We start from the raw sequence: 24,819 nt of genomic DNA, 5'->3' as shown, positions 1-24,819 counted from the left end.
TAGGTTAGCTAGTCCTTTCTGATATTTTTTTTGGGTCCTGTGCATTCTCATGTAAAACTTAGTATAAAATTGTAATTTTATGCAAAAAAAGCCTGTAATTTGGTAGGGATTACTTTGAATGTATGGATTGATTTGAAAAAATTGCCATTTGATCTTCTAATCTGTAAAAGTCGCTCCATACATTTAGGTCTTCTTTCAGCAGTGTTTTATGGTTTCCTGTGAAAAGCTCTGGTATTTATTCTGGTCACTTCCTTGGAATTGTTTTCTTAATTTGATTTTAAGATTGATCATTGCTAGAATTTAGAAATTCAATTTATTCTCATATGTTTTTCTTGAGTCTGGTGACCTTACTAAGCTCATTTATTCTGCTAGTTTTTTTTTTTTTTTTTTGTGAGTCCTTAGGTTTTTCTATATATAGAATCATATGATCTGAGATGAAGAGTGCTTTACTTCTTCCTTCCCAGTATAGATATCTTTTCTTTTCTTTTTTTTTTTGTTTTGTTTTGTTATATTGGTTAGAATCTCTAGGACAATTTTGAATAAAAGAGGTGAGAACAGAAATCATTGCCTTGCTCCTGAGCTTAGGAGGAACACATTCAGTCTTTCATGGTCTCTATAATTACGGTGTTAACTATGGGTTTCATAGATGTCCTTTATCAGGCTGAGGAAATTCTCATCTATAGCCAGTTTTTTCAGATCTTTTCTTAAGAATTGGTGTTGGAGTTTGTTGAATGTTTTTTTCTGCATCTATTAAGATGATAATATGAGGGGCTGGAGCTGTGGCACAGTGGGTTGAAGCCCTGGCCTGAGGCGCCGGCATTCCATATGGGTGCCAGTTGGAGGCCCGGCTGCTCCACTTCCAATCCAGCTCTCTGCTATGGCATGGGAGGGCAGTGGAGAATGGCCCAAGTGCTTGGGCCCCTGCACCCACATGGAAGACCTGGATGAGACTCCTGGCTCCTGGCTTCAGATCTGCGCAGCTCCATTTGGGGAGTGGACCATCGGATGGAAGACCTCTCTCTCTCTCTCTCTGCCTCTCTTCTCTCTGTGTAACTGACTTTCAAATAAAAATAAATAAATCTTTAAAAAAAGATGATAATATGATTTTTATCCTTTATTCTATCAACATGGTATTTTACATTAATTGATTTTTATATGTTAAACTAATTTTACATTCTTGGGATAAATCCCACTTGATTATATTGTTTAATCTTTTTTTATATTTTTGCTGGATTCAGTTTTTGTTTTGCTGAGGATTTTTCTGCTTCTGGTCACAAGGGATATTAATTTATGATTTTTTTCTTTTGAGGTTATTGTCTTTGTTTCATGGTAATACTGACTGAAATGATCTGTCCTCTACTATTTTTTTTTTTTTTTTTGACAGACAGAGTTAGACAGTGAGAGAGAGAGACAGAGAGAAAGGTCTTTCTTCCATTGGTTCACTCCCCAAATGACTGCTACAGCCGGCGCTCTGAGCCAATCCAAAGCCAGGAGCCAGGTGCTTCTCCTGGTCTCCCATGGGGTGCAGGGCCCAAGCACTTGGGCCATCCTCCACTGCACTCCTGGGCCATAGCAGAGAACTGGCCTGGAAGAGGGGCAACTTGGACAGAATCTGGCGCCCCGACCGGGACTAGAACCTGGTGTGCCGGCGCCACAAGGCGGAGGATTAGCCTATTGAGCCACGGCACCGGCCCTCTTTTACTTTTTTTAAAAAATTGCTTATTCATTTATTTGAAAGGCAGAGTTATCACTTCCCAAAGCCTGTGATGGCTGAGGCTAGACCAGGCTGAAGCCAGGAGCCAAGAACACCATCCCAGTCTTCCCTGTGGGTGGCAGGAATCCAAGCACTTGAGCACAATTATCTGCTGCCTCCTTAGGTGTATTAGCAGGGCACTGGATTGGAAACAGAGGAACTGGGACTTGAACTGGTGCATTGATGTGGGGTGCAGGTGTGCAAAGCAGTGGCTTAACTCACTGTACCATAATGCCTGCCTGCCGCCATACCCCGCCCCTTTTACTTCTGTTTCAGTAATTTGTGTCTTTTTCTTTTTTTCTTGGTGATTCTAGCTAAAGAATTTTCAATTCTGTCATCTTTTCAGAAAGACCAACTGTGGTTTTATTGATTTGTTGTTTTGTTTTCTTTTTCATTCTTTGTTATTTCCTTTCTTCTGTTTGCCTTGGGTTTAGTTTGCTCATTTTTCTCTAGTTTCTTAAGTTTGAATCTTAGGATTCTGGATCATTCTTTTCGAATATAGGCATTTACCTGTGCATTTTATCTTGCCTTACCATCACCTTGGAACTACTGTAGTGCCCTTGTTTAGCTGTTAGCATTGAGACTTCTTCCCGTATAATTGAAGAATTGCTCATTTTATGAGTCCTGAAGGTTGCCACTGGGTAACCAGTGTTTTGCTTGGGCATCCAGCATTCAGTGCCAACAGCATTGGCAATGTTGACTGGAGGAGTCAGGGTTCAAGGATGGCAGCAGCAGCATCTTCGTTGGCTGGTTCTGTGGAGTCCTTGTGATTGTATCTACTCTGAGTAGCATCCCCATGTTCCTGTTTCTGTGTTTTGTTTTTTTTTTTTTCTTTTGTAAAGGTTTATTTTATTTATTTGAGAGGCAGAGTTATACACATAGAGAGGGAGAGGCAGAGAAAGAGGTCTTCCATCCACTGGTTCACTCCCCAAATGACCACAATGGCCAGAGCTGAACTGATCCGAAGCCAGGAGCCAGGAGCCTCTTCTGGGTCTCCTGTGTGGGTGTAGTGGCCCAAGCACTTGGGCCATCTTCTACTGCCTTCCCAGGCCACATCAGAGAGCTGGATCAGAAGAGGGACAGCCGGGATTAGAACCAGCACCCATATGGGATGCTGGCGCTGCATGCTCATTCCCCCAAATTGTAGGAATGGCTAGGGCTGGGCCAGGCCCAAAGCAGAAGCCAGAAACTGCATACAGATTTCCCACATGGGTGTTGGGGCACAAGCAATTAGGTCATCCTCTGCTGCTTTCTCAGGCCATTAGCAGGGAACTGGATTGGAAGTGGAGCAGCTGGGACTTGAACTGGTGCCCATATGGGGTGCCAGCATTGCAGGTGACAGCTTACTCACTACACCACAATAGCAGCCTCTCCTATATATATATTTTAAAGATTTATTTTTTATTCATTTGAAAGAATTACAGAGAGAGGTAGAGACAGAGAAAGAGGTCTTCGATCCGCTGGTTCATGCCCCAGATGGCCACCAATGGCTGGAGCTGTGCCAATCCAAAGCCAGGAGCTTCTTCTGGGTCTCCCACATGGGTGCAGTGGCCCAAGGACTTGAGCCATCTTCTAGTGCTTTCCCAGGCCAAAGCAGAGAGCTGGATCGGAAGAGGAGCAGACAGGACTAGAACCGGTGCCCATATGATGGCGTTTCAGGCCAGGGCTTTAACCCGCTGAGCCACAGCACTGGCCCCCCTTCCTGTTTTTAAATACTATCTTTAGCCTTCCCAGGGAATTTTTGGGCTATACAGTACCTTTTAAAAAAATATTCCTTTTCTAATTAAATCAGTAAAGGTTTCTTGCTATTCATTGATTGATTTGTAAGTGATTGGTACATGCATTCCGTGTTGCCTTGCCTCAGTTTTCGGATCAGATATTATTTCCTCCATATCAGCTAGGTTAGAGTCCTTGATTTACACAGTGTCCTGTGATTATTCCTGTCTTCATTTATACTATTTTGTATATCATTTTCTGTGTGTTTTTGTGTCTCTTACTAGAATGTGTGTTTCTTAAGGGTAAGGACTATGTTTTATTCCCAATGTCTAAGATTTAGTGGGTACTCAAAGTCACAAACTTAAATGTTTGGTGGGCGTTAACTTTTTATGCCCTTAACTTCTTTATTTTTCTCAAACCGAATTATTTGCAATGTGGGATTCTTCAGTTGTACAGATCTAATTAAGCCATAGATTCCATGGAAGTCCTGAATCACTCCTTAGGGCACAGTTGCTTCATTTTTAGCTAATGAAATTTAGCTAATTTCCAAGATCTGTTGGCTAGTTTTAAGAAATTAAAATGGCTGTTTTCTCTGAGTTTCTCTACCACATCCAGGAGAGTAGTTGATAGGAATGTTATTTTGTCTGCAGTTATTTCTAACTTGTACCAGAAGCACATGACTTTTTTTTTTTAAGATTTATTTTTATTTATTTGAAAGTCAGAGTTACACAGAGAAAGGGGGAGAGGCAGAGAGAGAAGTCTTCCATCCGATGGTTCACTCCCCAGTTGGCCACAATGGCCAGAGTTGTGTCGATCCGAAGCCAGAAGCCAGGAGCTTCCTCTGGGTCTCCCACGTGGATGCAGGGACTCAAGGACCTGGGCCATCTTCTACTGTTTTCCCAGGTCATAGCAGAGAGCTGGATTGGAAGAGGAGCAGACGGGACTAGAACTGGCGCCCATATGGGATGCTGGTGCTTCAGGCCAGGGTGTCAACCTGCTGTGCCACAGCACCAGCCTCAAAGCACATGACTATTTTTTTTTTTTTTTTAGATTTTATTTATTTATTTGAGAGGCAGAGTTACAGGAAGTGAGAGGGAGAAACAGAGAGAAAGGTCCTCCGTCCGCTGGCTCACTCCCCAATGACCACAATGGCTGGAGCTGTGCTGATCCTAAGCCAGGAGCCAGGTGCCTCCTCCCAATCTCCCATGCATGTGCAGGGGCCCAAGGACTCGGGTCACCCTCCACTGCCTTCCCAGGCCACAGCAGAGAGCTGGACCGGAAGAGGAGCAGCTGGGACCAGAACCGGCGCCCACATGGGACACCGGCGCCGCAGGCGGAGTATTAACCTACTGCGCCAGAGCGCCGGCCCCAAGCACATGACTTTTTAATAGCACTGACTTGGGCCGGCGCCATGGCTGTAGGAGCGATTTCGGGAGTGAACCAACGGAAGCAAGACCTTTCTCTCTATTTAACTCTGTCAAATAATAAAAAAAAAAATAGCACTGACTTAAAGTCCAGTTAAACCCAAGAAAAATCACGTTCAGAGATGGACAAAGGAGGGAAAAATCATCATATTAAGAAAAAGTTATCCATAGAAAGACTTTATATTCTCTTTGAGAGATATGATTATGTGTTACTTTTCTTTGTATTGCTCACAATAGTGCGTACATAGTAGACATGCCAATTTATTGATTCTTTAATAACCCTCTTACTCTAAAATTTTTTGATTCTATGTTGTTGGGCAGCTTAGGAAATACTTGGACCAGTAGAACATATACTTCCAGAAAAATTAGACAAAGTGATTTTGGACAAAGATTGTAGATTTGGGTAGACTAAAAGGCTTATATCATTTGAATAACAAAGCCAGAAGGATTTTTTAAAAGTTTTATTTATTTATTTGAGAGGTAGAGTTACAGAGAGAGGAAGAGACAGAAAAAAGGGTCTTTCATCCATTGGTTCACTCTCCAAATGACCACAATGGCTGGAGCTGAGCCGTTCCAAAGCACTTGGGCCATCTTCCACTGCTTTCCCAGGCCATAGGCAGAAAGCTGAATTGGAAGTGGAGCAGCCAGGACTCGAACCGGCACCCATATGGGATGCTGGCACCTCAGGAGGAGGCTTAGCTACTATATCATAGCACCGGTCCCCAGAAGGAATTTTTAGTCTGGACTCTGTGTGTGCTCTTTGTGCATGAGAGAGCCCAAATCATAAACAGTTTTGAAGTTCTTTGATGATTATTGGGCACACTCTTGTACATGTTGTTAATCTGCTTTAAAAGGTTCTATGCCTCATGGGAAGAGACTGGGAACTAATTAAAGTGTCTGGAAGCCCCTGGAACCAGTGAATGGTCTTCTGAGAGAACTCCTATTTACAACAAAATCTCCAGGAATTGGAATGAAGTGTTAGAGTTAGCGATCTACTAGCTTGAGAACAAACTCCAGGGTATTGTTACCCTTAAGACAGGACAGCCAGGTCTAGTTACTAGGCAAGGTTCCTGTTATGTAGTGGCCCCTGTGGGTGTATTTATTATTATGAAATACCTGAGACAGCCTAAATAAATAAGAGAGGTTATTTTGGCTCACAGTTTTAGGGGTTCACAGTCTAAGATCTGCTGGGCACAACTGGTGGCAAGTGGTGGCATTCTTACTGGCAGAGTCCTGAGGTGGCACAGAGCATCACATGGCAAGAGACATGCATCACACATGTCTCTGTTTGCCTTTACCCTTATAAAGCCACCAGGATTCAATTATAGGGGCTCTCTACCCTAACAACGCAATCCAACCCAATTACTTCCCAAAGGTCCTACCTCCAAAGACCATATAATTTGATTAAGTCTCCACCTTCTTCATACCATTAATATAAGACTTTGGGGATGAAAATGTATGAGTTTGGGGGCCAAATCATATTCAAACTATGGCAATGGGCAAGTAGTAAACAAAGATAATAGACCTGGGAGAAAGGACTCTCTGAGCTGACATGGATTATGCCTAGAATTGGAGTATAGAAATGAAAATGTCATCATCTAATGTAAAATACAGGTGAATATGAGTGGATTTACCATGAAGTGACTTGCACAGACCCCTTCCAAAGCCAGGGGAAAGGCTTAGCAATATTATCTTAGTAATAGTTTTCCTTGAAGAAGTCCTTACAGACACACATGTACATACACACATAACCAAGCTGCGTAAGGTTCAGCACTTGTAAAACCTACATCTGCCTCTGCCTTGAGTACATCAACAATCACAGCATGTTGTGATAAAGTGTCAAAAAGACATTCTCATAGTTCTTAGAAACATTAAGAAAGGCATCCTGCTCAAGATCGAGTTTGAGTAGAGAGAATATTCATGGTCTAGGAAGGCAGGATTTTTGTCTTTTATCATCATGTATTCTCTAGTCCTTTAACATTGCTTGGCTCATATGAAATGGAGAATACACATTTTGTTGAATGAATAGGAGTGAGCTGGAGTAGACAGTTGGGGAGAGAGTATGTACAAAGGGCTAGCAACCTAATGAGGTAGTTGCCTGTTGGGGGAATGGTGGGTGCTCAGATTTTGGAGTGTCCTGTAGTCCATAGTGAAACCGCTGAAGTCTTTAAGCTTGGGAGTGAATAATCTAATTTGATTTTAGGAAGCTGTATGCAGAATAGAGGAGAATGGATTTTTATTTGAGTTAGTAAACTGCAGTAGCACAGTCAAGTGGTTTGCAATCTGAACTAAGATAATGTCATTGTAGATAAGATATTGTAAAGATAAGAAAATACTCAATAAACAACTTAGGAAGTAAAATAACACATAATAGGCACAATATTATTGAACTGTGAACATTCTGGAATATTGAATCCAACTAAAGACACATTATTTTGTTCACTCCTTAAACAAATATCTATTTTTAAAATGGAGACACAAAAGTTCTGTTGTTTCTCTCTTTTAAAAAAAGATTTGAGACCAGCGCCGTGGCTCACTAGGCTAATCCTCTACCTGTGGCACCAGCACACCGGGTTCTAGTCTCAGTCAGAGCTCCGGATTCTGTCCCGGTTGCCCCTCTTCTTGTCCAGCTCTCTGCTGTGGCCCGGGAAGGCAGTGGAGGATGGCCCAAGTGCTTGGGCCCTGCACCTGCATGGGAGACCAGGGGGAAGCACCTGGCTCCTGGCTTCGGATCAGCGCAGTGCGCCTGCCACAGTGCGCCGGCTGCAGCGGCCATTGGGGGGTGCACCAACAGAAAAAAGGAAGACCTTTCTCTCTGTCTCTCTCTCACTGTACACTCTGCCTGTAAAAAAAAAAAAAAAAAAAGATTCGAAAGGCAGAGAGAGAGAGACAGAGAAAGAGATCTTATATCTGCTGGTTCACTCCCCAAATGGCTGCAACAGCCAGGGCTGGGCCAGTCCAAAGCCATGAGCCAGGAGCTTCTTCTGGGTCTCCCACATGAGTGTCAGGAGCCCAAGGAGTTGTCCCATCTTCTGCTTCTTTCCTAGGTGCATCATCAAGGAGCAGGATCAGAAGTGGAGCAGCTGGGACCTAAACAGGAGCCCATATGAGATGCTGGCGCTGCAGGCTGTGACTTTACCTGCTGTGCCACAGTGCTGGCCCCAAATGTTCTCTTCTTTCTTGTAGTGATCTTTATTTTTAAAAATGTCCTTTATTTATTTGTGAGGCAGAGAGATAGGGAGATGGAGAGGGGAAGAGAGACAGAGCTTCCACCTGCTGGTTCACTCCCCAAGCGCTAGCAATAGCCAGGGCTAGAAAGGCTGAAGCCAGGAGCAAGGGACTCAGTCCAGATTTCTCATATGGTTGACAGGAACCCAATCACTTGAGTCATCATAGGTTTCTTCCCAGAGTCTACATTAGCAGGAAGCAGGAGCCAGTGGTGGGTGCTGAACCCAGACACTCTGATGTGGGTATCTCAACTGGCATTTTAACTGCTATGCCAAATTTCCATCCCAACAAATATTTATTGCATACCTACTATGTACCAGGGCACATATGTGTTAGACATTTAGGATAAAATGATGAGCAATTTAATAATATTCTTGGTTGGTGTCTGTGATAGATACAGACAAGTAACTTGCCAATTACAATGCTAAGTTGTGACAAATGCTATAAAGATGTTTAAGGTGTTAAGAAACACGTAGGAGAAGTACCTACACAGGCTTGTGTGGTGGCAAAGGTTGAAACAAGATGGCTGGAAGTTACACAAGTGAAGAGGTTTTGGTGTGATGGGGGAGGGAAAGGAAAGACTCTGAAATGACTGGCAAGGTCTAGGGGAGGCAGACATAATGTGGGCTAGGGAGCCATTAATGGAGATATGGACCCAGGCACTCACAGGAGGAGTTCTGCTGTGTTCAGTTCTGCTGTGTTAGTGTTGAGCTGCCTATGAGACATCCAGATGGAGAGGAAGGATATATGGATTAGGAGTTCACAAGAGAGGTCAGGACTGGAGAGAGCATCAGTGTGGTTTATGCAGCAATGGACATAATTGAGATAATCCACAGAGATTTGACAGAAAGAACATGGAAGGAGCCAAGGACAGATTATTTTAAGGGGCCAGAAAAAGAAGAAAAGTCTTGGAAAGAGACTGAAGAAGTTATTGTACAGGAAGAAGAATCAGGAGAGCGTGATATCTGTCGCTCCCCCTCTTCATGGAGGAACGACACAGGACCCTGCGCTGTTCTTTCGTCTGCTCGGCCCTCCCCGGGTTTGCTGCTGGTTCTTCCCGGGTTGGCTACTATCCCTTCCACCTCCGTGGAAGGGCGGTTCCCCCTGCCACATTCCCCACTTCCGCAGGGGAGTGGCACACCGCCGGCCGGCTCTTCTCGGGGGCTGCACAGGTGTTCCTTCAGCTAGATGTTCCCCTTAGATGTTCCCCATAGATGTTCCTGGTGCATGCCGTCTCTCTCCTCCTTTATAGTCCTCCTCCGCCAATCCTAACTCGGCTGCCCACACGCCGAGTACGCTGCTCTCCTCCAATCAGGAGCAAGTCCTACAGTTTATTAGTTGAACTGGAGGCAGCCGTGCGGAAGCTGTTTACTTCTCTCCCAGCGCCATATTGTGGGAGAGCAGATGCATAGAATAAGTCCTAATTCGAGTAACTTAGTCTAGTCCGGATTGCTCCCCACAATATCAGAAGATCAGAGCAAAGAGTCGGAGGAAGGCAGAAGGAGAAGAGAGCAATGGGTGAACAACTCAGGAGCTGCTGCTGAGTTCCAGGGAATGAGGATTGAAAACAATATTCACCGGATTAGGTGACGAGGGTGTGTTGCTGGGGACTTGGCAAGATTCATTTCAGTGGAAGAGCTGATGGCAGAAATCAGGCTTGGTTATTCTAGGAAGTACTAGGGAATTCTGAGTGTGCCCCACCAGTATCTAGCAGCATGCTGGTTGTCCAAATTAGAGGAAACTGCTGGACACATCATGCTTAGCCAAGTTTTGCCACATGCCTAATTCTCACATGGAAAATGTCTCTCATCAAGGTTACAAATGACAATGAGGACATATACTAGGTATCTTGCATAGAGAGAGGAGAATGAAGAGGATTTTCTTTATCATAATCTGCCTGTAGAGGACTTTATTGTGTCTCTGGTTTTTCCTTTATTTTATATAAATTTACATACTCTGAACAAAATGATTGCAATGGGCAGGGAAGGGTATGTGTGTCTATTTTGCAGGCTTCTGGGTTGGGATTTGAATGAAAAGGAAGGGACAAGTCCCCAGAAGACAACTGTAAAACCACAGTCTTCTGTATTCCTTGTGCCTCTACTCAAGCATCTACTCAAGATTTACCATTTGTATTGAATCAGTTTGCACAGCCTGTGTAAAATAATCAATAGTAGACTCAAGAGGGAGTTGAGGTTCCATTTCTAGCCCTCAAAATTATTGAATGTAACCAAAATTTTTATTCTGAAAAACCAATATTCACATTTATTCAATGGTTTTCAAGAACTCCAGAGAATAGAGGAATTATGAATGTTAATAAGATGACATCTGTGGATTTTTAAAAGCACTTTGGCCTCACATAGTGGACACAAACTGACCACAAGAGAGGCAGTATATCATGGTGGTAAAGAGCTGAGTGGAGTTGGAGAGGTCTATATTAGGATCCCCAAACTGCATTTGGTGGATGTGTGTCCTTAGGGATGATTTCTTAATATCTCTGAGTCCCAGTCCCTTCCTCAAGTGTGATTAAATAAAATAATGCATGTGAAGCTCTTACAATGATTGCCATAAAGTATATACTAAGAAATGTCAGTTGATATATTGTGCAAAACTATGAAATTATTAGTGCTGGAATTCAAATTTTACAAGCACTGCTATGTCCTTTATATTATACTCTCTCTAAACCTATAGCCATATAGGTTTAGAAGCCATATAGGTTTAGAGAGATATAGTAGGGATGGTATATAGTTTTATCCACTGTTTATGATTATTTACTACTTTGGAAATACAGGTTTTTTTTTAAAGATTTATTTATTTATTTGAAAGGCACAGTTACAGAGAGACAGAGGCAGAGAGTCTTCCATCCGCTGGTTCACTCTCCAGATGGCCGCAATGGCTGGAGCTGTGCCAATCCGAAGCCAGAAGCCAGGAGCTTCTTCTAGGTCTCCCACGCAGGGGCATGAGCCCAAGGTCTTAGGCCACCTTCCACTGCTTTCCCAGGTCGCAGCAGAAAGCTGGATTGGATATGGAGTAGCCAGGACATGAACTGGCGCCCATATGGGATGCTGGCACAGAAAAATAGACTTTCTTGTTCTTCCATTGACTCTTTATCATTATTATTATTATTGGACAGGCAGAGTTAGACAGTGAGAGAGAGAGAGACAGAAAGGTCTTCCTTCAGTTGGTTCACCCCTCAAATGGCCGCTGCCATTGACTCTTAATATTCCCTCTATTATCTCAAATTTATTCATCAGGTCAATTGCCAGATATCTGTGCTCTCTTTCACTTACAAAGATAAAATCCCAATTCTACAATCTGGGAAAAGGAAAACAAATTGAGCCATTAGGCTCGAGATATCAAAAGTGGAGCTGCATGTAGGGTTTGTGTGTGTGTGTGTGTGTGTGTGTGTGTGTTTTTACAGGTAGAGTTATAGACAGTGAGAGAGAGACAGAGATAGGTCTTCTTCCGTTGGTTCACTCCCCAAATGGCCCGCGCTGCACCAATCCAAAGCCAGGAGCCAGGTGCTTCCTCCTGGTCTCCCATACAGTGCAGGGGCCCAAGCACTTGGGCCATCCTCCACTGCCCTCCCAGGCTACAGCAGAGAGCTGGACTGGAAGAGGAGCAACCGGGACTAGAACCTGGCGCCCATATGGGATGCCGGCGCCGCAGGCAGAAGATTAACTAAGTGAGCCACATGCTGGCCCTGCATGTAGGTTTAAAAAATAATAATAATAATAATAATAATCTCGTGCCCACGCCGCGGCTCACTAGGCTAATCCTCTGCCTTGTGGCGCTGGCACACCGGGTTCTAGTCCCGGTCGGGGCACCGGATTCTGTCCTGGTTGCCCCTCTTCCAGGCCAGCTCTCTGCTATGGCCAGGGAGTGCAGTGGAGGATGGCCCAAGTGCTTGGGCCCTGCACCCGCATGGGAGACCAGGAGAAGCACCTGGCTCCTGCCATCGGATCAGCACAATGCACCGGCCGGCCTTAGCGCGCCAGCTGCGGCGGCCATTGGAGGGTGAACCAACGGCAAAAAGGAAGACCTTTCTCTCTGTCTCTCTCTCACTGTCCACTCTGCCTGTAAAAAAAAAAAAATCTGATCTGATTTTTCCTTCTCGTGGCCTCTTTCACTCCTATTGCCACTTGGTTTCCTGCATACAAGAGAACGGTGGGGAATAGGGCTGGTGGGAACATTGGAACAGTGTCATGATTATGTTATCCCAGCTTAGCAGTCCCAGAGAAAAGAAGCCTGTCTCCCAACATCAGTGTACAGTTTAAGGTTGATTGCAGTGACTTACATCATGTGCCCATTACTGGGATGACCTCTGTAGCCAGAGGGTGGGGCTCTATGAAGGGTAGGTCTGGGTCCCAGGCCAGCTCCTGAGAAGGAAAGGAGGATGCTGTAAGTGGCAGCTCCGTGAGAACCACATGGCATACAGTGGAGGAAGCTCTCTAAAGGGAAGCATTGCTTGTTAGTACAAGGGAAAGGAATTGAGGGGGAGATAAAAAACCAAACACATCTCTACTCCATACTCTGAACTGAATTATCTCATTTCTTTGGACTTAGGAGTTCCTGGTTTCTCTTTGTTTCATTTCTTTCACTTATCCATCACAGCAAATTAATTACTATTTTCTGATGATTTTTCCTTATAAGTGTTTCTTTTTCTTCTTGCCCATTACAAATGTTATCATATTGGTCCAGTTCTTTGTAGCCTCATACCTGTTTGTGTCAGTAAATTCCGAGTTGGCTTCTCTGCCTTGTCTCTGTAAGACCAATTCCCCTGAATTCTGTAGCTAAATGCAACTTTTTAAAAGTTTTTTTTTATTTGAAAAGCAGAGTGGGAGATAGATCTTCCTTATGCTGTCTCCCATGTGGGTGGCAGGGGGCCATGTATTCTGCTGTCTCCCCAGGTGCATTAGCAGGGAGCAAGATTGGAAGCAAAACAGCTAGAACTTGAACTGACACTCTGATGTGGGATGTGGTGTTGCAGGCAGTGGTTTAACCTGATGCGCCACAAACTGGTCTCTAAATAAAGCAAGGATAGCAGAGAACTGCTTCCTTGCTTTATTTTATTTATTTATTTTTAAAGATTTATTATTTTATTTGAAAACAGAGTAACAGAGAGGCAGAGAGAGAGAAAGAGAGAGAAAGAGAGAGAGAAAGTCTTCATCTGCTGGTTCACTCCCCAAATGGCCATAATGGCTGGAGCTGGGCTGATCTGAAGCCAGGAGCCAGGAGCGAGGAGCCAAGAGCTTCTTCCAGGTCTCCCACATGGGTGAAAGAGCCCAAAGACTTGGGCCATCTTGCACTGCTATCCCAGGCACACTAGCAGGGAGCTGGATCAGAAGTAGAGCATCTGGGACACAAACTGGTGCCCATATGGGATGCCAGCACTGCAGGCTGCAGCTTTACCCACTAAGCCACAGTGCCAGCCACGAAATACAACTTCTTAAACCACCAACTTCACCATCATTATCATAAAAATAGTAATGTTGGTATTTATTTAAGTTTTGTTCACTTTTTAAGGTACTTTTACATGTTATCACAGAATGGTACTATATAGAAGTATAATTTTTGATTCATAATTTATTGGCTTTTATTATATTAACCTATAATCATACCCATAAGCTTGTAAAACACCAAATTAACATATTTAAATGAGTATGAAAGTGAGTATAGAATCTGACTGGAATAAGTAATAATGTCAATAGTATCAATCACATGAAGAATAATTTGTTTTATAGGCCAGATGTTGTTGAAACTGTTTGTGAATGGCATAGAAGGAATCTGTTTCTATTTTTTTTTTTAAAAAGATTTATTTATTTTTGAAAGGCAGAGTTACAGAGAGAGAGAGAGAGGTCTTCTATTCGCCGGTTCACTCCTCAAATGGCTGTGATGGCCAGAGCTGGGCTGATCTGAAGCCAAGAACCAGGAGATTCTTCTGGGTCTCCCACATGAGTGCAGGGGCCCAAGGACTTGGGCCATCTTCTACTGCTTTCTCAGGCCATAGCAGAGAGCTGGATTGGAAGTAGAGCAGCCGAGACTAGAACCGGTGTCAATATGGGATGTCGGCGTTGCAGGTGGCCCCACCTATTGATTTCATTTTGACATTTTCTTAGATGATCCAATCAACACACATGTTCCAAGAAATCTGGTGGTAAAATAGGGTTCTGGGTACGAATCACTCATTGTCTGGTAGGCAAAGATTACCACTCCCTCTTGGGTGTTATGTAGAGCATAGATAGTCCCTGGTGGTGCAGTAGATAAAGATTTCATTGAAAGTGACCTGAGAAAACTTCCTGGTTAGAAGGATTGCATTTGCTAGTGCAATGATAAGTCATTCTGAAGATATGAGGGAGCAATATGCACAGTGGAGTAGGCTAGCTCCTGCTAAATTGATTTTATGTTCTGTAGAGGGATAATGAGAATCGAAGAGCCATTAACAAAGAGTTAAAGCCTGGAGCAAGGAGTGGACACATATGAGCACCAAACAGATGTTCTAGTAGTTAGGATGGCAAAGCTCCAGAGACTGAAATCATCAGTCAAGGCAAGTCTGTTAATCTTAGGTCAGGGCCCTGGTTGGGAAAACCTAGGACCATGACATACAGAATAGAGGCATCTGGACGGATGCTTCTGGAGATATAGGCCCTGAGAACATTTTGAATTCTAAAAATGTGCATAAGTGATCTATTCTTCTCTAGTAAGAGCTGTCACTTCTGTATTGGTAGATATTGCAAGTATATGTGGCATCAGGTGGCCCCTTCAGGAGCCCTACTTCCTGTCCCATCTGTTAGGCCAATATTTTAGGGTTAAATACCAGTATGACCTGGCTGAGAAGTGCTGAACCTAGTAATGGAAGAAAGATGATATATTCATCTAAAAGAATTAAGACATACTGGTAGAAGCAAGGTGGTATATCTAGATGTGTTTTGAGGGTACTTCATCGAAGGAGTTGGAATATAAGACTGGGTAAGCAAGAATCCATTGACTTGTGGACAATTTTGAGGGAGGAGGGAACATAGGATTTAACACTGGCAAGAATCCTAGAGGATGGGTCATTCTTAGAGGCTCAAAGGTTGAGTGGAGTAGAAATACTTGAGCTGTGCTGGCAGATGGCAGGAAAAATAGGCTGAGGAAAGTCAGCAAACAAGAATGGCTGTTGTGTGTGGCCACAAAACACACTAGGTGATCATGTTCTGTGGGAGACCCCAGAAGATACAGCATACACCCCTATCAGGAAAGCGCCGGTGAGAGGGGCGCTGGCATCACAGTGGTGATGTCTGCTGTTGGTCAGGCCGAAAGCCAGAGTCAGTTGCAGAGCTGGGTTCTTCAGTATCCATGGGATGATGAGTTTCAGTGTAAAAGACATCATGGTAACAGTGACAACCCTCAGGGTCTGAGGGGCAACCAAGGGGCTTCAGCTGCAGGGAGTTGTCGAGATGGATTCGAGCATGGTATTTCTAGGAGAAAAACAAGAAGCAATACAATGGCAAATATGAGGATACTTCAAAAAGTTTGTGGAAAATGGAATTAAAAGGTAAGGTTTAATTAGGGAGGAAGGCCAAGTAGAAACATTTTAAACTGTTCTCTCACCTTTCCTTCTCTCCCAGCCAAAACAGTAAGTCATAAACGATATCACACCCTGAGTGGATCCTGGAGAATGACTGAAGATTATTGCAGGCTTAAACACGCAGTAACTTCAACCACAGCTTATGTGCCAGATTTAATCTTCTTGCTAAATTGCTAGGGCAGATTGCTAAGTTTTCAGGCACATGGTATGTTCCCAGAATATGACAAAACAATTCTTTTCCATTTGTATCAGGAGAGTATCAGCAAGAGTTCGTGGTCATGTGAGACGGCAAGCAATATTTACAATTTTCCCTTGCGGCTATATTAACTTTCTTGCTGTCATAATATAATTTGGTGAGATCCGGACCACCTGGACATCCCACAGACCCACCACACTGCTCCATTTAATTGATGGCATGCAGATGTGCTCCATAAGGTGGGAGAGAGATGGCCCTTTCAGTGAAGTTTTGAGCATTCCAATGGTTAGAGGCATGTTGGGATAGCTCTGCAAGGTAAAATACAAGGTGCACATCTTGTACCCTTTCCCATAGAGATGGAAGCACAGTGCCCTTAGACCTCTTTGGTATCTGGAAGCAACTTGTTCTACACCTAGGAATGTGGCTGTGGTTTGTCTACTAGGTAACATGGAAGGCTGCTAGCTTTGAGTGGAACCTGGAAAAGAAAAGAGCCCTGTATTAGGTTCAGGGGGTGGTGTGGTCAGTTCTGCCAGTTCTGGGGGAGTCTTAGGGTGTTGGGAATATCAATGGTAGGAAAAGATGCAGTGTGAAGCTTCTTTTAAGCTCCAGTGTGGGAATACTGCAGACTCCTGGGATTGTGGCGACTGCTGCATCTGAAAACACTGTCCTATTTTCTCGGAAGCCACACTTACCGTGGTCAGCCAGTGGTAGCACACAGTGGAAATACTATGGCAGGCCCATTCTTCAGATTTTCAGCAACAGAATCCAATGCTGACTCCTTGACGTGGCACTATTTCTACCTTCGTCATTCTGATTTCCATTAATTTTTTTTGAGAACTCTTGTTTACCCTAGATTATTGCCATGGACTCGGGAATCACTTTATCTTTTCGCTGAAATGCTTTTGCTTACCAGTAGGGAGGCAGCTTCCACAGTGTATTTGTATCATAATTTAACCCTTTCTCATCTTATCTTCATCTCCCTCTTTTAAAAAAAGGTTTATTTATTTATTTGAAAGGCAGAGTTACAGGGAGAAAGGGAGAGAGACTGAGAGAATCGTCCATTTGCTGGCAGCAACTTAACACACTGTGCCACATTGCCAAATTTTTTTTTTGTAAGGAGATCCACGAGACAAAAATACACTTCTCTATTCTGTAACCCCTTTCAGTTTATGACTCTGTTCTTTCAAGCAAAACTCTTATCTGTGCAAGCTGTCTCCACTGCCTCTCTTCCCATTCTCTCTTGAACCCACCACATCAATGAGACCCTCAGTCCTACCATTCCACTCACAGTGCTCTTGTGAAGGTCCCCAGTGGCCTTCAGGCTATAAAACACAGCGGTCAATTCTCGGTCCACATCTCTCTCTCTCTCTCTCTCTCTTTTTTTTTTTTTTAAATTTCACAATAGAGTTAGACAGTGAGAGAGACTCAGAGAAAGGTCTTCCCTTTGCTGGTTCACTCCCCAAATGGCCGCCACGGCCGGAACTAAGCAGAACCAAAGCCAGGAGCCAGGTGCTTCCTCTCAGTCTCCCATGCAGGTGCAGGGGCCCAAGCACTTGGGCCATCCTCCACTGCCTTCCCGGGCCACAGCAGAGAGCTGGACTGGAAGAGGAGCAGCCGGGACTAGAACTGGTGCCCATATGGGATGCCGGTGCCGCAGGCAGAGGATTAATCAAGTGAGCCACGGCGCCAGTCCCTCAATCCACATCTTATGTGTCCTCTAGGCCACATTAACATAGGTGGTCACTCCCTCTGCCCCTAAAAGATGATCTTCACTAGGTTTGGAGATACAACATTCCCTGAGTTTTCTGCCTATGTCATGAGCTGCTCCTTCTCATATTTCTTATCTATGAATGTTGACTCAAGACTCAAACCTTTCCTCTGTGTTTGTACCCTGAGGTGTCAACAAACTACTCCTCTAAGGACTAGAGAGCAAACATTTTCAGCTTTTGGGCTATAGGAGTTCTGTTGCAACCATTCAAGAAGTTGTCTGTACACTGTACCTAAGTGAATGTTGAATCGATCATTGTCATGATGACCACATTTATTCAGTGCTTATTTGCCTCACATTCCTAAATAATTTATCAAGCTAATATTTTTAAAAAGATTGTATTTATTTATTTGAAAGGTAGAGTTACAGAGAGAGGGAGAGACAGAGAGAAAGGTCTTCCATCCACTGGTTCACTCCCCAAATGACCACAACGTCCGGAGCTAAGCCAATCTGAAGCCAGGAGCTTCTTCCAGGTCTGCCACAGTAGGTGCAGGGCCCCAAGCGCTTGGGCCATCTTCTGCTTTCCCAGGCCATAGCAGAGAGCTGGATTGGAAGAGGAGCAGCTGGGACACAAACCAGCATCCATACGGGATGCTGGCACTGCAGGCAGAGGATTAACCTACTGCGCCACAGTGCCAACCCCCAGCCTAGTATTTTAGTACGACTACCTGAGCACTGCTGAAACTCCAGGGGAGGAAAATTTCCCTTGCTATGTAGGGAGGTCAGGGAGTTATATTCTGAAAGGTCTGTATACTTTTCCAGGCCCTTGTGCCCAATTGTGTTTATAAGTCAGGGATTCTGAAAAGCTCAAGGCTCAGACAGACTTCTTTTTTTCATTTATAATGTGAGCATCCAGCCATTGCCGACCACCTTGGAGTGAGAAGTGCTGAGGGTAATTAGGAGTAGGTGGGGTTTAGGCAGCAGCTGGGGGGAATGAAGGATGGCTTCTCAGTGGAATCTGAGAAAGAGTGAGGCTACTTTATTGATTGAGATTTGATGATTAAATTCCCCAAAGTGAATTTTGAGAGACAGCTGCACACAGAATAGAAATAGTGATTAGAACTAATTACTGTGCTTGTAGATGTTTTGCATTTCTACAGCACTCTGTATTTACAAAGGATTTTGTAATCACTTATTAACTCTCCCCTACTGCAGCCTTGTGACACGAGCATTATTACACATGTTTGTATTTGCCTTCTGGGAAAAATCTGGGCTGCTGTGGCCTCATAACAGGTTTGAGGACTCGAAAATCCTCATGGCCGCTCTTGTACTCATTCACTGTGTGCTTTGGGAATCCAAATAATGAGAACTTGAACATTGTCTTCCTCTATTATTTTACTATGAAGAATAACTCAGGAAAATGGTTTGGTGCTTTGCTAAGTGAAAAAGATACATTATCATGTGAGTACCTAATAGCAACGCTAGCCTCTCTGGACCTCAGTTCCCTCCAGGTTTTTTTAGAAATGAAATTAATAATAGGGTCTATATCATAGATTTGCACATCAAGTGCTTAGCCTACGGCTGAAACAGAGCCACTCTCTAATGCCTTTGATGTTGACTTTATCGGGCTCCACTCTCTCTCCCTTATCTTGCAGTTCCTCTGGTTTCACTTTGATTATTACATCTCAACTCCTCACTAAAGATTAACTCACTAAATGAAGGGGAAGGTGCATGAGTCAGGCCAACCCCACACATAACCCCAGATCACAAGAGTCAGAATTCAATTATCACACCTCTATAGTTAACATCCTAATGCTAGACTCCATTTTTAGATGCTTCACAGAAATCCCAGGTGCTGATCAAACAAGGTAATAGCCGATCTATTTAAAGACCCTAAACAGACTGCAGCCCACTTTGCCATCCCAGCATCTTCAGAAGAACATGCTGGCCTCCTATTGCTGACCAAAGGAAAGCCATGAGCACTGTAGACCAACCAGAGACCCACACGTGGGCTGATCATGCACTACTCAGCTCCCACTTTAATCTGCAAGATTTACCACTCCTAATCCTTCGAGGAGTCCTGGAGTTGAGAGAGAGCTGCCCAATTCCTTCCTGTAAACAAAACAGTTTACAGGAACACTTACTTTCAACAAACACTTACTTTCTTCCAACCTCCCGCTGTCAGTGATTGGATTGCTGTGCACTGGGCACGCAGATCCAGGGTTTGGGGTTCTGCAATTGGGCCTATTAAATCAATAAATGATTAATAAATGTTAGCCATTATAAATATGAGAATCCTGTGTGATATATTCATTCTCATTGCCTCCGCTTTCCTGCTTTGTGTTCTTGACTTTGGATGAAGATGTGTACAGATATGTAGTCACATATTTGCAGTATTTACTGAATGACTATCATTTATCAGGCATTCTTCTAGTTAGTAGCAACAGATATGGTAGTAAACAAAACAGAAGTTCCTGCCCTCGTGAAACTTATATTCTGGAGTGATGGTGTGGGATTGATGTTATTATGGTGGAGGCACTTACATTCTAGTGGGAGTTAGACGGAGATAGAGGAGAGAAACAGTGATTAGGGTATGTTTCAAAATTGTATGAAGACTTTTTTCTGAATTGCTATATAATAACAGTATTTTATCATAGTGATAGGTAAGTATATTTTTATAAGCTATCCTTTAAAATTTGTCTATCTTATTTTTTTTAATTTGAGAGGCAGAGAGGGAGAGAGAGAGAGACAGAGTTCCCATCCACTTGGTTCACTCTCCAAATGCCCACAGTGACCCCAGGCAAGGCCGGTGGTCTAAGGGTTTCCTACATGGATGGTGGGGCCCCAACTCCTTGAGTTATCACCACTGCTTCCCAGGATCTGCATTAGCAGGAAGCTGGAATCAGAAAGAGCTGAAACTTGGAACCCAGGCACTTTGATATGGGATGCTGGCATCCCAGCTGGCTTTTTTAAAAAAAGATTTATTTATTTGAAATGGGGGGAGGGGAGAGAGAGAGAGATCTCTTTTCCATTTGCTACTTCATTCCACAAATGCCCACAACAGCCAGGGCTGGACCAGGCCAAAGCCAGGAGCCCGGAGCTCCACTGAATCTCCCAACTGAGTGGCAGGAACTAAGTTAGAAGCTGGATAAAAAGTGTGGAGCAGCCAGGACTTGAACCAGGCACTCCAGTGTGGGATGCTGCATACATAGTGGTTATTTAACACACTGCACGACAAAGCCCACCCCCCAATAGGTGTCTACTGTTAGGCCAGATACCCACTCAGCTATTCATTACATTTCAAATTATTTAAGTATATATTTCTGTATTTTATTTTTAAATACTCATATACTTATGAATTCTAAATATTTGAATAAAAGATTATTTATTATACAAGTCTTAATGCCACCATACTACTATTATTCCTTTTAATAAATACAAAATAAACATATACCTTAGCATATATTTGTGCACAGTTCATTCAACATACATCTACGAAGTGTCTATTTTGAGTCAAACATCTAGTCCATGTGAAATTAAATAGTCCTTAAGTCAGGGTACTGAGAGTATGAGTAAAATTAACTAAAAGGTACTGTGACCCCCTTCTCCAGGCATTCCGTACAACAGGATTTTAGAGAAACACAGCTGCCAGGGTCAGCCTGTTTACACCCTGGGGAACCTCAGGGCTCAAGAGATGAGAGTTCCATTCCCTTTTCTGTGCTTGAAACACAACATTCTTGAGTTCTTTCTGCTTTGGGTTTGGAAAAATGGACTCAGTTACCTGACATTTGGGGATGGCAGGATGGGAGCAATGGGAGAGACTATCACAGGAAGGCATTCTGAACTCCCTTAGCCAGGGTCTGTTTTGAAGGGATGAGCTTAGGGGTTGGGGGAGGGAGGGAATATTGGCTATGCTGAAAACAAAGAAAACCAGGTAAAGATGAGTAGACAGAAGCTGGACTCAATCCTCAGGGCACGCCTGGCAACTGAAAACCAGGGAGAAGGTTCTAGAAGTAGAGAGGAGTTCCAGGCTCTAAACGATTCTCACCCTCAACTGATTCTGGGGAAATAGATGCTCTTGCCCACAACATACCCACACTTTTCTTTCTTTCAGGACATTGGCTTATGTTGTGGTTTGAGATGGAAGCCACAGTTCCTTCCCAGATAAGCTTAAAACAAGTTAATCTTGGGTTCTATAGGCTGAGGGCTGGGCCTGTTGCCCTCTTCCCCACCTTTCACCAATGTCTGTTTTGCCAGACTGAGTTCTTGCCCAGATACATCTCAAGCTGAGGTGTAGTTTCCCAATGTACTCCTCACCCTACAGACGCTGAAGTGAGTTTATGAACCATTTTTAGGCTTTTATGATAAGAATTAGAGTTCTAAAATTCAAAAAGATGCGGACCAGCATTGTGGTGTAGCAGGTAAAGCTACCTCTTGTGATGCTGGAATCCATATCCACTTCCAGCATCCACTTCCAGCCCAGCTCCCTGCTAAAGGCCTGGGAAAAGCAGATGACAGCTCAAGTGCCTGGACCCCTGCCACCCATGTGGGAGACCTGGATGAAGCTCTTGGCTCCTGGCTTCTGCCTGGCCCAGCCCTAGCGGTGTGGCCATCTGGGGAAGTGAACCAGAGAATGGAAGACCTCTCTCTCCATCTCTCCTCTCTATCTGTAACTCTGATTTTCAAATAAAATAAATCTTTTTTTTTTTAATTTAAAAAGATGTCAAAAAGTCGTTTTGACTAGTTTCTCTCCATATCTCTGGCTCTGTCTGAATAGTTGTCAATTTCTTTGTCCTGTGTAAAAATTTAGTTCCCCGATGGTGAGCTTCCATAAAACGTCCTCCTGTCCTCAGAAGACTGTTCGCAGTTTGAATACTGACAGTGGTGAATTCTCCCACAGTAGCATGTGCATTTGAGAGCTAACTTATCCAGATCTCTGCTGAAATTTTCTGGAAGGATTACAGTGACTAGCTACTTTAGCTGGCTTAAGGGCCCCAATGCTAAAGAGAATGAGGCAAGGTGGGGTGACGAGAGGATGGAGGGGGAGGAGGAGGCAGTCCTAGGTTTGTGAGGTCTCCTCAGGTCTCAGGAGGCTGTTTCCAGGTTGGAATGTTGACCATGGTGAATTCTCCCACAGTAGCACGTGTATTTGAAAGGTAACTCGATAGTTGTGATGGGGCGGGTTGGGGTGAGTGGGGACGGATAAGATAGTCTGCTGATTGTGATGACCGTGACAGCTTAAAGACAGTTGAGAACCTGCAAATCTGATTGATTCAGCCCTCTGCCCAAAGCCCTCCAGTGGATCCCAGTGCCGATAGAATCAATCACCCATCATTTGTTGTTTTTTCATTTCATTCCTTCATCATTCCCACAAGTATTTATTGGATGACAGACCCTGTACTAGGTGCTGGAAATACAGCAGTACAGAAAATAGAGAAGGAAACCTTTCCCCCTTAAAAATTGTATCTTGTGGATGAAGGCAGAAAATAAACAAATAATTTAAATGGAGATAACATTTTGACAAGGAATTAATGTGGCTTTTTTTTTTCATGGACATCTTAACCCAAATCATATTTTCAAAACCCAATCACATCTCCTATAACCATTCTGCCAATGTGGTCCCTACCGAAAATGATCAACTTAGAGAAACTTCCTCCAAAGAAGGTGGAACAAAAACCACTTTCCATTGAGAATAGGGGTATGTAGGTAGGAGAATGCAATAGAAATATAAAGTTGAAGAGACAGGTGAGCTGAGATCCTTTGATCTTGGTGGGAGGTAGAAGCCTGGGAGAAGCTTTATGTTTGATATGGAGGTAGGGAAAAAAGAGTGGGTGACAGCACAGTGTCTGAAAGCACAGGTCTAGGCCAAGCCCCCCCCCCACCCCAAATGATAGGTTCCCAGTGGTCTATATTTAGAATGCAGAGCTTCAAAAGTTATTGTGTAGCCCCGAGTAATGAGAGGACAGCAAGACCGACGGAGTCCTGGGCTGCTGAGACGGCAGCAACATGAAGGCTGGTGCTACCAGAGTTTGGTGGTGGTGTCTGTCCCCAGTGGACTCCAGGACAGAAGCTGTTGGATAGGGATGGGTTAGAGGTAAGGAGGAAAGCTAGCGCAGTTGGAGTCTAGTTGGAAGAGACAGCATGCAGACCAGCCGTACCCAGGGAGGAGCACTAACCTGCTCTGAAACCAGATATGGGGTTGAGTAGACAGGGGAGGGGAGAAATGCTTCCATGAAGGCTGAACTTTGAATTGACTTGATTCTTACTGGAAAGAGACTGTCACATATGAGGAGTTCAAGGGGTAAAAGTGAGAATAAAAATAAGGCTGGCCTGATAGGAAACGTTTATTTAGCTCATGAAAATAATTTTTTTTTGGTCACAAAGCAGAAGCACAAAATTTGCTTATTGATTTTAAAGCATTAGCTTTAAAATATGTTTCACAGGGGCCGGCATTGTGGCATAGCAGGCTAGCCACCTCCAGCAGTGCTGGCATCCCATATGGGCACTGATTTGAATCCTGGCTGCTCCACTTCTGAGCCAGCCCCCGGCTAATGAGCCTGGGAAAGCAGCGGAAGATGGCCCAGTGTTTGGGCCCCTGCACCTATAGAGGAGACACGGAAGAAGCTCTGGCTCCTGGCTTCAGCCTGGCCCAGCCCTGGCTGTTGCAGCCATTTGGGGAATGAATCAGCAGATGGAAGATTCTCTGTAACACTGCCTTTCAAATAAATAAATAAATATTTTAAAAATAAAATAAAACAAAATCTGTTGCATAATGTCATACTCCACCTAAATTTTTTAATAGTTTTTCATTGTATTTCGAATAAATCCTAAATCCCTTGTCGCCTCCATGATATGGGGCCCCACCCACCTCTCTAACACCTTCCAGTGCCACTTCTGTCTAGTTCTACTGGTCATAATAAAAAGCTACTGCTTACATTTCTTGAGCAATTTTCTCCTCACAATCACCCTAGCAGGTAGGTTTAATGAAAGGATCAAGGTCCAGAGAAGTTATGAAACTTTCCAAGATCACATAGCAAGTGGGGGACAGAGCTGGGAATCAAATACAAGCTGTTTGACTTTGGAACCTAGGCTGTTCACCACCACTCTGTACTGCCTGTTTCAGTTATTTGAAGTACAAACTCTTTCCCATTTCAACAGCTTCATACACCTCATTCCCCCTCACTCCAGGATGCTTTCCCTCTAATTAACTGCCCTTTTACATCTCCA

The 24,819-nt window shown here is 43.8% G+C and overlaps 3 protein-coding genes and 1 long non-coding RNA gene across 7 annotated transcripts in view; 2 read left to right on the top strand and 2 right to left on the bottom strand.

Annotated features, from left to right (window-relative positions):
• Positions 1-24,819, top strand: part of LOC100347365 (protein SPATA31F1) — a 100,018-nt gene that overhangs the window by 5,736 nt on the left and 69,463 nt on the right. The window lies entirely within an intron of this gene.
• SPATA31F3 (SPATA31 subfamily F member 3) overlaps positions 1-24,819 on the top strand; it is a 54,807-nt gene that overhangs the window by 5,022 nt on the left and 24,966 nt on the right. The window lies entirely within an intron of this gene.
• The window catches only part of PHF24 (PHD finger protein 24), an 80,500-nt gene that overhangs the window by 34,990 nt on the left and 20,691 nt on the right, over positions 1-24,819 (bottom strand). Inside the window, exon 2 of one of the 2 annotated variants that reach the window (XM_051844411.2) lies at positions 12,416-12,497. The exons of the other annotated variant lie outside the window; for it this stretch is intronic. Coding sequence (XP_051700371.1) covers positions 12,416-12,497 — 82 coding nt within the window. The remainder of the gene's footprint in view (positions 1-12,415; positions 12,498-24,819) is intronic. 2 annotated transcript variants of the gene reach the window in all.
• LOC138844626 (uncharacterized) lies at positions 13,915-23,342 on the bottom strand. The gene is made up of 2 exons (XR_011380748.1): positions 15,712-23,342; positions 13,915-15,578 (listed from the first exon to the last, which is right to left on the bottom strand). It is a non-coding gene; the product is annotated as an uncharacterized lncRNA (long non-coding RNA).

This window comes from Oryctolagus cuniculus, chromosome 1 (assembly GCF_964237555.1).
Source record: "Oryctolagus cuniculus chromosome 1, mOryCun1.1, whole genome shotgun sequence".
NCBI classification, from domain to species: domain Eukaryota; kingdom Metazoa; phylum Chordata; class Mammalia; order Lagomorpha; family Leporidae; genus Oryctolagus; species Oryctolagus cuniculus.
This window is presented reverse-complemented; position numbering and strand designations above follow the sequence as displayed.